The following is a 16,055-nucleotide window of genomic DNA, read 5'->3' on the forward strand; positions in this document are numbered from 1 at the left end:
TTGCGGCCGGCTGCGACAGAGCCTGGGCGCGAACCCAGAGACTCTGGTGGCGCAGCTAGCACTGCGATGCAGTGCCCTAGACCACTGCGCCACCCGGGAGACCATTGAGATACAAGGAAAATTATGAAACACAGAGACAAATAAATGATTTAGATGTTTTTGGGGGGAGGCCTGGTTTCCTTGGCATCTATGGATAGTGAAGGCCGCTGAGGGTAGAACGGCTCATAATAATGTCTGGAACGGAACTAATGGAATGGCATCAAACACATGGAAACCATTTGTTTGATGTATTTGATACCATTCCACCTATTATGCTCCAGTCATTAACACGAGCCCGTTCTCTCCAATTAAGGTGCCACCAACCTCATGTGATGAATACCTGCCACTGGTTTAGCCAGGGAAACCAGTTCTTATTATACCTCGGTAGGAAAACCGGGGAAAACTAGCTCAGGCCATGTGCGTGTGTGTATGCCATCCCACCCATTCCGCTTCTGTCATTAACATGAGCAGTTCTCCCCAATTAAGGTGCCACCAACCTCATGTCATGAATACCTGCCACTGGTTTAGCCAGGGAAACCCGTTCTTACTATACCTCAGTGAGAAAACCAGCTCTGGCCACAAGACTAATTCAGGAGAACTTTTGTTTTATGGCCTTATATCAGGAGCTGGTGAGGAAAGGTTTGATTAAACAATTCAGACTGAAACAAATAAATCAGATGACTTATATGTAAGTATAGCAAATCAATATACAATCCCGAAATCAGCTGTAATTGTCAATAGTAAAACAAAGCTTAAYACGATATTTGAGTGAACTCTGAACCCTAAACACAGAAAATGAATGGTGAATTCGACTGGACACAGTAGACTCCTCCTCGTATTTATTTACACATTTTYGCGTGGTGTCATTGCACAATGGAACAACTGAAGAAAGATGTGAAATTTAATCCATCAWCAACAGCCAATTTCTTTTCACGGGTGTTTTTCTGGTYAGTACTTGTTTACAGTTAARACTGTAGCTCGATCTTTTGAAAGTAGCCAGTTAATAAAGTGGCTGGCTATTAAGGGTGCGTTCGTAAATTCGCTCTGGCTATCTACTCCGATMTCAGAGCACTCTTGTCTGAGTGTGCSAGAGTTCAGAATAACAGGAATTTACGAACGCTCAACACCCGTTGACTATGGCAGGTGTCAGTAAACGTAGGCCAAAAAAGCGTGATTAAATTGTTGCCAGCAGCACAGTCACCAATGATATGGGTAACATAAAAACAGCCTAACCAGCTCTGCTAGGGCGAGTAAAATGGTCAGAGGTCTCTTCTCATTTGGGTCTGGAAGTAGCTGTATTTGGGTCTGGAAGTAGCTGTAATGTAGTGAACATTATGCCACAATCCAGTCCGTGTATTCATTCTGTGGGGTTCCAGTTCCATGTTTTACAGTAGCCAGACAGTAGGAGTGATATGCCATGTGAACTATAACGCCGGCATACTTAGGAGTAAAGTTAAACTAAAGTATACGAACGCCCGGACATCAGTTCTTCTAAACATAAGACATCTAAACAACTGTGGATGTTACATTTGGCGACGAGTGAAACGCACAAGAGGCGAATGCAATTTTCAAGACGAACTACGTGCCTATGTGAGTAAACGCAGATAGCAACAACAGCCTAGTTAACATTGTACATTACAATACCATGATGTGCACACAGGACCKAGTTCAATCGGCTCGAGGTCGAAAAAATGGATCAACAGATTCAACAATTTTCTAGTGGCATTAGACATCGCGGATAACACACAAAGGGCATTACTSTTACACTATGCAGGGTRGGATGTGTACGATATATTTGACACACTGCAAGATACCGGAGCAGCTGATGGCTATGACACAGCTGTAGTCAAGCTCAATGCATATTTCTGTCCAAAAGTCAACACAGAATATGAAACCTACGTTCAGGCAAACAAGACAAAATGAAAACGAAACCTTGGATGCTTACCACACAAGATTGGGGCAATTAGCATACACATGCGAGTTTGCAAACGTTGATAAAGAAGTCACAGATAATACTAAGCTGCAGTTCCGCGCGCCTCCGCTGGATGGCGCTAAAGGATGGTTCAATGGCTTTTCAACAGCTACTTGATACAGGCAGGGCAGATGTCGGATAAACAAGCTGCAGGCATTGAGAATGCTCAATCAAAATCACAAAAATAACTCTCAGTGCGTGTTGTACAAAATAAAAAATATAACAAAAGCCAGGGCTATGAAAGTGACAAACGTCAAAACAATAACTGTGGAGGAAAATTCCCACATGATGGAGGACAAACAAACTGCCCTGCAGGGGGGAAAAGATGTGAAGGATGTGGAAAGTTGAATCACTTTCAAGAATGTTGTAGATCAAACCACAGAGTCCACTCCTCCATGCTGAAAAACTAACCCAATGGCGTCCGAAACAGTCACATGATGACAAGACACAAAAACAAAACACCTCACCAAGCTTGGATGATTATGTGTGTACACTACAGAAACCGTCGCAACCACACATCCAAGTTACCATTATGAACACAACTGTGGATGTTATTAGTGATTTGGGAGCACGTGTTAACATTGTTGATAAAAAAACAGGCTAAGGCAAATATCTTTGCTTATGGCTCACCCGAACAATTTCCACTGAGAGAAATTCACTTCACCAATCCGCTCCAAGACTTAGACGGTGGATACCACTTTCTATGTAATCAAAGGTGACTCTGGCTCACTACTTAGCTGTCAGACAGCAACAGACATTGGACTTCTGAAAATAATCAACCCACTATCCACCCCAGCTGAACCAACTGATGGTTCATTTATAAGCCAGCTTACCAATGAATACCAGGACCTCTCAACAAAAAAAACAACGTACACCAAATGGCATGTGAGGAGTGCTACCCGAACAAGCATAACACAGTGTATGCATGTATGTATATTTATTTATTTTAACAAAGTCATGGAAACTGGAAAGAGGTGTCCGGCTCGTTTTTCAAGTTAAGTCGCCATTGTCTATTACTCCTCAGTTGAGTTGACTTCACATTTGATAGCTAATGTAATTGATTTGTTTGCCAGAGCAAGTCTAGACCGCACAAGCTGTATTATGCCGACAACAGTGCAGTTTGTCAGCCAGGTGTATCTCTACAGCATGGGCATACCTCTGGGTGAAGTGGACATCCCCATGCATGCACCGTATCAAAATATGACTAATTCAGTACCATCCCGTTCTCGATGCTTTGCCTGAAATCATAACCAGTAGTACACATACCCAGTAGTGCTCTCCACTAGTATTGGCACCCCTGGTAAATTTTTTTTTTTATGCTCAGTCTTTCATTCAAAAGTCTAACCTTTTTAATTAAAATAAAAAATGAATTATCATAAAACATATTGTTTAATTAGGAGTTTTGGCAAGGAGAATGTCTTTGTTCTCCATATGCTCTCTCTCTCCATACTGAGAGTTTCCACCAGGAATTTATGACTGTTGTAAAACCTGATGTGAGAGAGGGAGGGAGCCACGATATACACCCAAAAGAGTCACGACGTGACACATTGTTTTTAAGAGTGTTTAATCATGATTTCTGCTGACAGACTTGATAGGCTACATATGTTTTATTATTAAGTTATTGACGGTTCTAAGTTCCCTAGTGGCCAATTTCAAAGCTGCAAAAAAAAAACTTGTTGAGGCGACCCTCAGATAAACACATTTTTTGTGCCCTCTCGGATAAGTGATCATACCTTCTGTAAAATTTAAGAGTTAATGTGTTGATATATGCACATTATAGTAATTAATACCCATGAAATATGCTATTTCTTACCAATTGATAAAATGGGTTTTTCATGCTAGCATTCGTGCCTGCATGTCACACAGTAGCAACATAACTTGCTGATCTACAACAAAATAATATGCATTTTGTCTTATTTTACAGTTAAATTAACCTTGCATTGTTATACAGTGCCTTGGGATGGTATTCAAATCCCTTGACTTTTTCCATATTTTGCTACGTTACAGCCTTATTCTGAAATTGATCAAATAGAACATTCCACAGCAATCTACACACAATACCCCATAATGAGAAAGTGAAAACAAGTTGAGTAATTTTGACTAATTTCTTAAAAATAAGACATCAATACCTTATTTACGTACAGTCGGAAGTTTACATACACCTTAGCCAAATACATTTAACCTCGGTTTTTCAGTTTTTTAAACTCAGTTTTTATTTTAGGTCAGTTAGGGTCACCACTTTTATTTTAAGAATGTGAAATGTCAAAATAATAGTTGAGAGGATGATTTATTTCAGCTTTTATTTATTTCATCACATTCCCAGTGGGTCAGAAGTTTACATGCACTCAATTAGTATTTGGTAGCATTGCTTTTAAATTGTTTAACTTCGGTCAAATGTTTTGGGTAGCCTTCCACAAGCTTCCCACAATAGGTTGGATGAATTTTGGCCCATTCCTCCTGACAGAGCTGGTGTAACTGAGTCGGATTTGTAGGCCTCCTTGCTCGCACACGCTTTTCAGTTCTGCCCACAAATTTTCTATAGGATTGCGGTCAGGGCTTTGTGATGGCCACTCCAATACTTTGACTTTGTTGTCCTTAAGCCATTTAGTCACAACTTTGGAAGTATGCTTGGGGTCATTGTCCATTTGGAAGACCCATTTGCGACCAAGCTTTAACTTCCTGACTGATGTCTTCAGATGTTGCTTCAATATATCCACATCATTTGCCTACCTCATGATGCCATCTATTTTGTGAAGTGCACCAGTCCCTCCTGCAGCAAAGCACCCCCACAACATGATGCTGCCACACCCGTGCTTCACGGTTGGGATGGTGTTCTTCGGCTTGCAAGCATCCCCCTTGCTACTCAAAACATAACGATGGTCATTATGGCCAAACAGTTCTATTTTTGTTCAGCAGACAGAGGACATTTTCTCAAAGTCTGAATCTTTGTCACGGATGTGCAAGTTGCAAACCGAAGTCTGGCTTTTTTTGCGGTTTTGGAGCAGTGGCTTCTTCCTTGCTGAGCGGCTTTCAGGTTATGTCGATATAGGACTCTGTTTTACTGTGGATATAGATACCTTTGTACCCGTTTCCTCCAGTATTTCACAGGGTCCTTTGCTTTTGTTCTGGGATTGATTTGCACTTTGCGCACCAACGTGTTCATCTCTAGGAGACAGAAGAGTATCTCTTCCTTGATGCGTATGAGAGCTGTGTGTCCCATGGGTTTATGCTTGGACTATTGTTTGTTTAGATGAATGTGTACCTTCAGGTGTGTTGGAAATTGCTCCCAGGAATGAACCAGACCTGTGGAGGTTACAATTATTTCAGTGTTGTCTCTTTTGATTTTCCATGATGTCAAGAAAGAGGCACTGAGTTGGAAGGCAGCTTGAAATGACATCACAGGTGACACCTCCGATAGGCTAATTGACATCATTTGGAGTCAATCAGAAGCTTCTAAAGCAAACATAATTTTCTGAATTTTCCAAGCTGTTTAAAGGCACAGTCAACTTAGTGTATGTAAACTCTGACCCACTGGAATGTGATACAGTGACTTATAAGTGAAATAATCTGTCGTAAACAATTGTTGGAAAAATGACTTGTATGCACAAAGATGTCCTAACCGACTTGCCCAAATATTAGTTGTTAACAAGAAATCTGTGGAGTGTTGAAAAACAAGTTTATGACTCCAACTATGTATGTAAACTTCAACTTCAACTTAAGTATTCAGGCCCTTTGCTATTATAGACTGAATTGACCTCGAGTGCATCCTGTTTTCACTGATCATCCTTGGATTTTTCTACAACTTGATTGGAGTCCACCTGTGGTAAATTAATTGATTGGACATGATTGGAAAGGAACAGACCTGTCTATATAAGGTCCCACAGTTGACAGTGCATGTCAGAGCAAATACCAAGCATGAGGTTGAAGCAATTGTCCAGAGTCTGAGACAGATATATGTCGAGGCACAGATCTGGGAAATGGTACCAAAACATTTCTGCAGCATTGAAGGTCCCCAGAACACAGTGGCCTTCATCATTCTTAAATGGAAGAAGTTTAGAACCACCAAGACTCTTCCTAGAGCTGGCCGCCTGTCCAAAATGAGAAATCTGGGGAGAAGGCCTTGGTCAGGGAGGTGACCAAGAACTCGAAGGTCACGCACCTAAAACGCTCAGACCATGAGAAACAAGATTCTCTGGTCTGATGAAACCAAGATTGAACTCTTCGGCCTGATGTCAAGCATCACTTCTGGAGGCAACCTGGCACCATACTATGGTGAAGCATTGTGGTGGCAGCATCATGCTGTGGGGTGTTTTTCAGCGGCAGGGATTGGGAGACTAGTCAGGATCCTTGATGAAAACCTTCCAGGACTCAGACGGGGCCAACGTCACCTTCAACAGGAAATTACCTTAAGTACACAGCCAAGACAAGCAGAAGTGGCTTTGGGACAAGTCTCTGAATGTCCTTGAGTGGCCTAGCCAGAGCCCGGACTTGAACTCGATTGACACATCTCTGGAAGATCTGAAAATAGCTGTGCAGCAACGCTCCCATCCAACGACAGAGTTGAGAGGATCTGCAGAGAAGAATGGGAGAAACTCCCCAAATACAGGTGTGCCAAACTTGTACCGTCATACCAAGAAGACTCAAGGCTGTAATTGTGCCAAAGTGCCTAGAGCAAGTACTGCGTACAGGGTCTAATACTTATGTAATGTGATCCTTTTTTAGTTTATTTATATATACATTAAAAAACGTTTTGCTTTGTCATTATGGGTTGGTGGGTGTTGTAGATTTGGGGGGGGGGGGGTGTAATCAATTTTAGAATAATGCTGTAACAAGATGTGGGAAAAGTAAAGTGGTCTGAATACCTTCCAAAGGGGATACATTTTAAATTTGACGTTTTTACAAGTTTGGTTTGAAGGGTAGCGTAGCACAAAAGCACTCCCTCTATGCAGAATGTAAATGGCTATAAATAAATATGGTTCAACTGGCATTAGATAGACAAGTTCAACTAACAAGAATAGCAGTACAGCAAATGTGAATCAACTTTCAGATAATGAATTGAAAGTGGTATGTGTTAGTCTTTGTGCATGGCTTCTTATTCACAGAGGGCCAGTGTGGGTACAGGGTTGTGTTCTAACCAAACAAAATCACACCTGATTCAACCAATCAGGTCTTGAGTTAAGTCTTTGATTAGTTGAATCAGGTGTGTGTACTGGTTGGCAAGAACAAAAGCCTAAGTGTACATTCATATCTGTGGATACAATTGGACACCCCCCTGTTACGAGTGCTACTTTCATCATGATGAATAGTAATGATCAGTTTATTTGAGTAACTTTAGGGGACATTTTACTTAAATGTCCGTTTGTAAGTTTTAGACATTTGGAAATGAATTATGTAAGAGGTGGGCTTATTTGGAACACACACGGGCTGAAAGCGTACATTCGGTACCCATTAAGCTCAGTCTGGACTTCACATATTTTATCAAATATTTGTATCTCTTGTTAAAAAATGTTGTAAGTAAAGTCATAAAACTTGATCAGAGATTTATCTTAAATTTTTCTCCACTTAATTTTTTTATTTGATTTCCCCCCCCACACACAAAAAAAATATTGAGGGCAGTATGTATTGGACATTTCTAAACTTAGATTTTGGTGGGCTTATTAGGTACACACAAATACTAAAATATAGTTTTTGGGTGGAATTTTCCTTTAAGTGTCAGTGGTCTTTTTAAAGAGAATCTGGATATTCTCTGCTGTTACATGCTCATTTCAGGTATTAAAACCCCAAATATGGTTGTACTTGTATTATACTTGTTTATATTTTTGTTGTCTTTTGAGTCTTGTAAAGCATCTATTACATTTGAGAGCAGTTACATTTCTCCAGCCACATCCTTCAGTTGAAGTGGCGGGGCTGGCCACAGACAATGCTGCCTGATTATCCATTCAGCGTTTTCCAGGGTTAGGAAATACCACAAAATCAGTAGAGCAAAGCAAGCAAACTGATCACAGGTCAGTCAAAAAGTTAAGCATCTATCCCATGTGTCATAAAGCACCACTAGAGTTCAGAGAGAATGTTGCACAGTGTTGATGCACAGTGTTGATGAACTGGTTGTTTTGAGCAAGATAATGTTCTTTCAAGCTGAAAAACAAGGTAACAGTAGCTAGGTTTCCATTCAATTAGCGACAGATTTCCATGCAAATATAAAAAGAATCTGCATAAAACAAGTTGCACGTTTTAGACCAGAGATGTTTCCATCAAACTGACTTTTTGCGGATAAAAGGCTGTGCATGATTACGCAATGCACATAAAAATAACTTTTGCCATTTAAATTGGGTGCACGTTTTGGTTTTTGCCCTACCACTATACAGCAGATAAAAATAATTCAAGCTRGATGATGAGTTGGTTATTTCAATCAGCTGTGTAGTGGCAGGGCAAAAAACTAAACGTGTACCCAGGGAGGGCCCCAGGACCGAGTTTGGGAAACCCTGCTTTAACCAACAGCTCGCAAATCAAATCAAGTTTATTTTATATAGCCCTTCYTACATCAGCTAATATCTCGAAGTGCTGTACAGAAACCCAGCCTAAAACCCCAAACAGCAAGCAATGCAGGTGTAGAAGCACGGTGGCTAGGAAGAACTCCCTAGAAAGGCCGAAACCTAGAGAGGAACCAGGCTATGAGGGGTGGCCAGTCCTCTTCTGGCTGTGCCGGGTGGAGATTATAACAGAACATGGCCAAGATGTTCAAAATGTTCATAAATGACKAGCATGGTCAAATAATAATCAGGAATAAATGTCAGTTGGCTTTTCATAGCCGATCATTAAMAGTTGAAAGCAGCAGGTCTGGGACAGGTAGGGGTTCCATAACCGCAGGCAGAACAGTTGAAACTGGAACAGCAGCAAGGCCAGGTGGACTGGGGACAGCAAGGAGTCATCATGCCCGGTAGTCCTGACGTATGGTCCTAGGGCTCAGGTTCTCCGAGAGAGAGAGAGAAGGAGAGAATTAGAGAGAGCATACTTAAATTCACACAGGACACTGGATAAGACAGGAGAAGTACTCCAGATATAACCAACTGACCCTAGCCCCCCGACACAAACTACTGCAGCATAAATACTGGAGGCTGAGACACAAGACGCAGATGCAGTGCGGGTAGGCTACCTACATTATGAGATTATTATGGATAACAGCGATTTATTATTTGTCAAACGGCAGCCAAGCATCGATCATGTCGCCAGAATAAGACCCTGGATATTTATTGGAAAGGAGCATCAAACTCCTCATCTTGCAAATTCAGCACCCTGTGAAGTTCATCATAATTGATTTAATCTGTATCTTAAACTGCATGCTTTCCCAAGTCGTAGTGGGAGGACCACACAACATATCTCATGACTCCAAATGTACTACGATATTATGGTTATTATATCAATACTTGCGCATAGAGGGTTTCCACTGACATTTCTCGCATAATTAATTTTACCGACACAAAAAGATCCCACCATGTCGAACAAACAAATTCTATTTTAAATTGTACCGGTGTGGTTTGTGGTACTGAGAGGGAAAAAGTACACAGTGTTCCTTGCATTTAGATGTAAAAACATTGTTCTTGCATGCAAATTGATCACGCAACAGTTGCCACCTGTATCATACTAATTCCTTTATCAGTGACACTGCTGAGGGAGAGTGCCTGGGGTCATGTAAAGTTGGCTGACACAACTAAAACAAATGAGCTATTAGTTAACACTTGAACCCTGAATCAGTAATTCGTAATTAAGAAGCTTTATCTTTCAAGGTACATTTTAATTTGTTACTCTTCAACCAAGTTGTCGTAGAGCAGTGCAAACAAACCAGGCCCTCCTACTACATGTATATCCTAATAAAATAAAAAACATAAAGCAGAACATTTAGTACAGTGCATTTTGACGTTGGGGTTCATGGATTAAATGTTGCTCATACACATCCACTTCCTATTTTGTGTTCTCTTTCCTCAATGTGCATTGGTTAATTATTGCATTAGTTAATTGGTTATTGCACTGGCTAATTATTGCATTGGTTAATAGGTTATTGCATTGGTTAATTAATACATTGGTTAATTAACCTGCTCTCTCATTTTTCTTTATAAGTTGGGTAACCCCTTTATTCAGTATTGGAAATAAGCGGAGGCTAGAGGAAGATGACATGTACCATGTGCTTCCTGATGATGCTTCTCAGGTCCTGGGAGAGGAACTACAGAGGTATGACATACTGTGGCCCAGCTCTATTTTGCTCCCTAGGGCCTAGCCCTATCCCCTAGCCTAGCCCTATCCCCTAGCCTAGCCCTGTCCCTAGGACATTGTCCTAGCCCTATCCCCTAGCCTAGCCCTGTCCCTAGGACATTGTCCTATCCCCTAGCCTAGCCCTGTCCCTAGGACATTGTCCTAGCCCTATCCCCTGGCCTAGCCCTTTCCCTAGGACATTGCCCTATCCCCTAGCCTAGCCCTATCCCCTAGCCTAGCCCTTTCCCTAGGAAATTGCCCTATCCTCTAGCCTAGCCCTTTCCCTAGGACATTGCCCTGTCCCCTGGCCTAGCCCTATCCCCTAGCCCCTTCCCTAGGACATTGCCCTGTCCCCTGGCCTAGCCCTATCCCCTAGCCTAGCCCTTCCTCTTAGACATTGCCCTAGCCTAGCCCTGTCCCCTAGCCTAGCCCTACCCCTGGCATAGCCCTATCCCCTAGCCCTTCCCTAGGACATTGCCCTTTCCCCTAGCCTAGCCCTAATCCCCTAGTCCTAGCCCTTTCCCTCTTCATTGTTTACATCCCTTATTGTATTTTTTTGTTTTCAGAGCATTGAGAGAACTTTCCCTGGCTCTATTTGGAGTTTCATGCTAAACACTGAACTTAGCACCATTGTGTATTTAGGCTCTGTTGTGTTTTCTGATCATAGTCTAACAATGTGCTAATCTCTCCAGGCATTGGGATAAGGAGGTTCGAATGGCTGCCAAGGAGCTGCGGATGCCCAAACTCACCAAAGCCATTGTGAAGTGCTATGGGAAACCCTACGCAGTGCTGGGGATCTTTAGTTTCACTGTAGTATGTAGAAATATACGTTTTCCGGTTCTTGAACATAACATTTGACCTATGTACATATAGTACATAGTAAGTGGGTTTTCTATTCATATATGTCAGCTTTTACAGTGTAAATAAGTGGATTTGAGTTCAGGTTGAAATCTCTCTACCTCTTCTCTTGTTCCTCCAATAGGAGGTGATTAAGGTGATCCAGCCAGTGTTCTTGGGAAAGCTGATCCAGTACTTTGAGAAGTACGANTCTCTACCTCTTCTCTTGTTCCTCCAATAGGAGGTGATTAAGGTGATCCAGCCAGTGTTCTTGGGAAAGCTGATCCAGTACTTTGAGAAGTACGATCCTGATGATATGAACGCGCTGTATGAGGCCTTAGGCTACGCTGCTGGTATCTCTCTGTCCACTGTCGCGCTGACCGTCCTCCAAATTCATTATTACTACCACGTCCTGAGGACCGGCATGAAGATACGAGTGGCCATGTGTCACATGATCTACAAGAAGGTCATTATACGCTACATACCTGCATACAGCATTATACAAACTAAAATCTTTAAGAACAATTTACTAGTAAATGTAATTTCCCCCATAGGCCCTGTGTCTCAGCAGTGCAGCGATGGGAAAAACAACCACAGGCCAAATAGTGAACCTGCTATCCAACGATGTCAACAAGTTTGATGAGGTAAAAGCAGGAAGTAAATGCGGTTACTTTGGATGAAATGGTTGAGCACATCTCCCTCAGTTCATTCCGTACGTTTCTGAAGAGTATGGCTGTAGCTTATATGACAGAGGCCCCATATAACAATTGACCCTTCGTCAAATGTACAGGAATGGAATGCACCAATATCCGCAATGCCTTTGAGCCYTCTGTCATCCTGTCCTTGCAACTAAAGTACATAAGTTAAATCCACAGAGAGAACAAAGTCATGGATGAATGGAAAATGCAGATTGCTGCGTAGCACAAATGTTTACAATTATCCGATGCTAAACTCAAACCAGACTGAAGGTATATAACATGGGGAGCCCATGCAGCTTATGAAGACAAGCGTGGCCTGTTGGCCGCTGTAGTAGGTCATGAATCCAGCTCGAAGGCTCATTATCTGTGTTATGCTAAATGCAACTACATAGAAACATGTTACAGCTAAGTGAACCAAGGATCACTGGTCTTTGCAGGTGACCACCAATCTGCACTACCTCTGGATAGCACCTCTGCAGGCTGTGGTGGTTATCATACTCCTGTGGTATGAGATTGGCCCGTCGTGCCTGGCAGGCGTGGCTGTCCTTGTGTTCCTCCTGCCACTACAGACCATGTTTGGAAAGCTCTTCGGCTCCCTCAGGTGAATTACATAAGTTACATGACATGGCTTGAACTTAGTGGGGTCTTCTTGAGAAGTTGACCTCGTCCTTATCTATAGGGGGCAATGTTTTTCAGTGAGTGGCTCCTATGCTTCATTGACTATGTCAGAGCTACCTGTTCAATGGTAACCCATAGGTCAACCTATATGTTAAAATGATGTCCTTGTCTTAAACCCCTTTTCTGTTTTGACTAATGATTTACCTCTTAGAACATTCCAAGCACATGTGAAGAAAAGTTAGCTTCATATGTTGGCTGGCAATTGAACTGTGAACTCATGCTTGGGCAGTTGTTCACACAATCAACAAAACAAGTGCTGGAAGTAATAGCTTTGATTAGGCGTTATGAAACCCTAAAGCAATGCAGACTTCTCTGATTCTACGAAAGAGTTCTTAGTTGAATGCAATTGAAACATTGCCATCGACTCGTTAAACTCAGGAAACGTCAGTAGTTTCTGTTCACAAAGAGATATGACTGAACTGACTGAGTGACCTCCTTTTCTTGCAGGAGTAAAACKGCTGCCTTGACTGACAATAGGATACGCACCATGAATGAAGTGGTGTCTGGAATCAGGATCATCAAAATGTATGCCTGGGAGAAGCCCTTCTCAGCACTGGTCAATGATGTCAGAAGGTAAAAACTAAGAAACGTCCTCTCACTGTCAACTGCGTTTATTTTCAGCAACCTTAACATGAGTAAATATTTGTATAAACATAACAAGATTCAACAACTGAGACATAAACAGAACAAGTTCCACAGACATGTGACTAACATAAATTGAAMAATGTATCCCTGAACAAAGGGGGGATCAAAATCAAAAGTAACAGTCAGTATCTGGTGTGGCCACCAGCTGCATTAAGTACTGCAGTGCATCTCCTCCTCATGGACTGCACCAGATTTGCCAGTTCTTGCTGTGAGATGTTACCCCACTCTTCTACCAAGGCACCTGCAAGTTCCTGGACATTTCTGGGGGGAATGGCCCTAGCCCTCACCCTCGGATCCAACAGGTCCCAGACGTGCTCAATGGGATTGAGATCCGGGCTCTTCGCTGGCCATGGCAGAACACTGACATTCCTGTCTTGCAGGAAATCACGCACAGAACGAGCAGTATGGCTGGTGGCATTGTCATGCTGGAGGGTCATGTCAGGATGAGCCTGCAGGAAGGGTACCACATGAGGGAGGAGGATGTCTTCCCTGTAAGGCACAGCATTAAGATTGCCTGCAATGACAACAAGCTCAGTCCGATAATGCTGTGACACACCGCCCCAGACCATGACGGACCCTCCACCACCAAATCGATCCCGCGCCAGAGTACAGGCCTCGGTGTAACGCTCATTCCTTGGACGATAAACACCAATCCGACCATCACCCCAAAGTGAGAACCGTGACTTGTCAGTGAAGAGCACTTTTTGCCAGTCCTGTCTGGTCCAGCGACGGTGGGTTTGTACCCATAGGCGACGTTGTTGCCGGTGATGTCTGGTGAGGACCTGCCTTACAACAGGCCTACAAGCCCTCAGTCCAGCTTCTCTCAGCCTATTGCGGACAGTGTGAGCACTGATGGAGGGATTGTGTGTTCCTGGTGTAACTCGGGCAGTTGTTGTTGCCGTCCTGTACCTGTCCCGCAGGTGTGATGTTCGGATGTACCGATCCTGTTCAGGTGTTGTTTCACGTGGTCTGCCACTGCGAGGACGATCAGCTGTCCGTCCTGTCTCCCTGTAGCGCTGTCTTAGGCGTCTCACAGCACAACCATTGCAATTTATTGCCCTGGCCACATCTGCAGTCATCACGCAGATGAGCAGGGACCCTGTTCATCTTTCTTTTGGTGTTTTTCAGAATCAGTTAAAAGGCCTCTTTAGTGTCCTAAGTTTTCATAACCGTGACCTTAATTGCCTACTGTCTGTAAGCTGTTAGTGTCTTAACGACCGTTCCACAGTTGCATGTTCATTAATTGTTTATGGTTCATTGAACAAGCATGGGAAACAGTGTTTAAACCCTTTACAATGAAGATCTGTGAAGTTATTTAGCTTTTTACGAATGATCTTTTAAAGACAGAGTCCTGAGTTTACAATAGTAACATAAATTGTATATGTTTATTTCTATTATGGGGCGGCAGCGTAGCCTAGTGGTTAGAGCTTTGGGCTAGTAACTGAAAGGTTGCAAGTTCAAATCCCCGAGCTGACATGGTACAAATCTGTTGTTCTGCCCCTGAACAAGGCAGTGTTCCTAGGCCGTCATTGAAAATAAGAATTTGTTCTTAACTGACTTGCCTAGTTAAATAAAGGTAAAACAAATAAAATATTAGCTGGATACACAAACGGTATGATAAACTAACAACCCTCAGCTAGATGGGATCAATCTCTTTAACGTTCTCATTCCTTGTACTGTCTCAGTCTATTTTGTCCTGATGGTGGTGCTGTGGAGCGATGGTGCATGAACCCCGCCATGGCTGCTTGCAGCTATATCTTTTATATGAATATCCCTTCTGGGTCAATTAAGATGTATTGATTTAAATTGAAAATAACGTTTGCAAGCTTGCAACTGTTGTTTTCAAAGGGGAATATCAAAAACCTGAAAATAAAAAGGTCATTCCACCAAATTAATACCTTTTGTGTAGTGTAACTTAGGCATTTTTGTGCACATGTTCAACTTAAAGGAGAAATCCATCAAAAACCACTCATTCCTTACATTTATAGTGTTAAATAACACTGTGAGAACAATATTTTTTGTGAACAAATGTTTCATTTTGGTGTTATAATAAGGTTGGTAGCAACATGGAAAATCGTTGTGGAAATCGGTTCCAGCTCAAGTCGACTACAAAATCCGCAATGCTCTCTCTCTATGGGCTGGCTAGCTACCTAGCTTTGTAGCCAAGTTAGCTACACACAATAATACCAAAGACAATATCAGCATGTAAAGTAGCTCCTGTAGTTAGCTTTAAAATTGCCTAAACAAACTGCACTCTCAATTTAGGAGTCTACAATCTCACCATGTTCAAACTGCAGATCGATGTGTCTCTCAGATTGGTCTAACATTCGCAATGACAGATATACTTTTGAGGAGATAGGAAACCTTACCCATGCACGTCACTGGGCCGCGCGGTGCATTCTGGGCGATTCTGGGACAAGGAGCGCTCTCCTTCAAGGACTGAATGGGAGTCTATTGGGCGCTAGCMKAAAAAAACACATTAGCATGAATTTCGTCAACAAAAAGTACAACATTACAAATCCTTTCCCGAGATGTGAGGTATTTAACTTATCTGTCATGTCGTACAGCTTTGTAATCGTGACATTACGTACTTTCGAGGAAAATAGACAGGATTCTTGTCATATACACTGCTCAAAAAAATAAAGGGAACACTAAAATAACACATCCTAGATCTGAATGAATGAAATATTCTTATTAAATACTTTTTTCTTTACATAGTTGAATGTGCTGACAACAAAATCACACAAAAATTATCAATGGAAATCAAATTTATCAACCCATGGAGGTCTGGATTTGGAGTCACACTCAAAATTAAAGTGGAAATCCACACTACAGGCTGATCCAACTTTGATGTAATGTCCTTAGAACAAGTCAAAATGAGGCTCAGTAGTGTGTGTGGCCTCCACGTGCCTGTATGACCTCCCTACAACGCCTGGGCA

At 42.3% G+C, this 16,055-nt stretch overlaps 1 protein-coding gene across 1 annotated transcript in view; it reads left to right on the forward strand.

Moving 5' to 3' along the window:
• Positions 1-578: 578 nt before the first annotated feature.
• The window catches only part of LOC111970858 (ATP-binding cassette sub-family C member 4-like), a 40,883-nt gene continuing 25,406 nt past the window's right edge, over positions 579-16,055 (forward strand). The window contains exons 1-8 of the mRNA XM_070445901.1: positions 579-727; positions 832-986; positions 10,127-10,237; positions 10,951-11,071; positions 11,337-11,561; positions 11,650-11,739; positions 12,231-12,394; positions 12,919-13,044. Of these exons, the coding sequence (XP_070302002.1) occupies positions 913-986; positions 10,127-10,237; positions 10,951-11,071; positions 11,337-11,561; positions 11,650-11,739; positions 12,231-12,394; positions 12,919-13,044 (911 nt within the window). The 5' untranslated portion in view covers positions 579-727; positions 832-912. The remainder of the gene's footprint in view (positions 728-831; positions 987-10,126; positions 10,238-10,950; positions 11,072-11,336; positions 11,562-11,649; positions 11,740-12,230; positions 12,395-12,918; positions 13,045-16,055) is intronic.

Source organism: Salvelinus sp. IW2-2015, linkage group LG12 (genome assembly GCF_002910315.2).
Source record: "Salvelinus sp. IW2-2015 linkage group LG12, ASM291031v2, whole genome shotgun sequence".
NCBI classification, from domain to species: Eukaryota; Metazoa; Chordata; class Actinopteri; order Salmoniformes; family Salmonidae; genus Salvelinus; species Salvelinus sp. IW2-2015.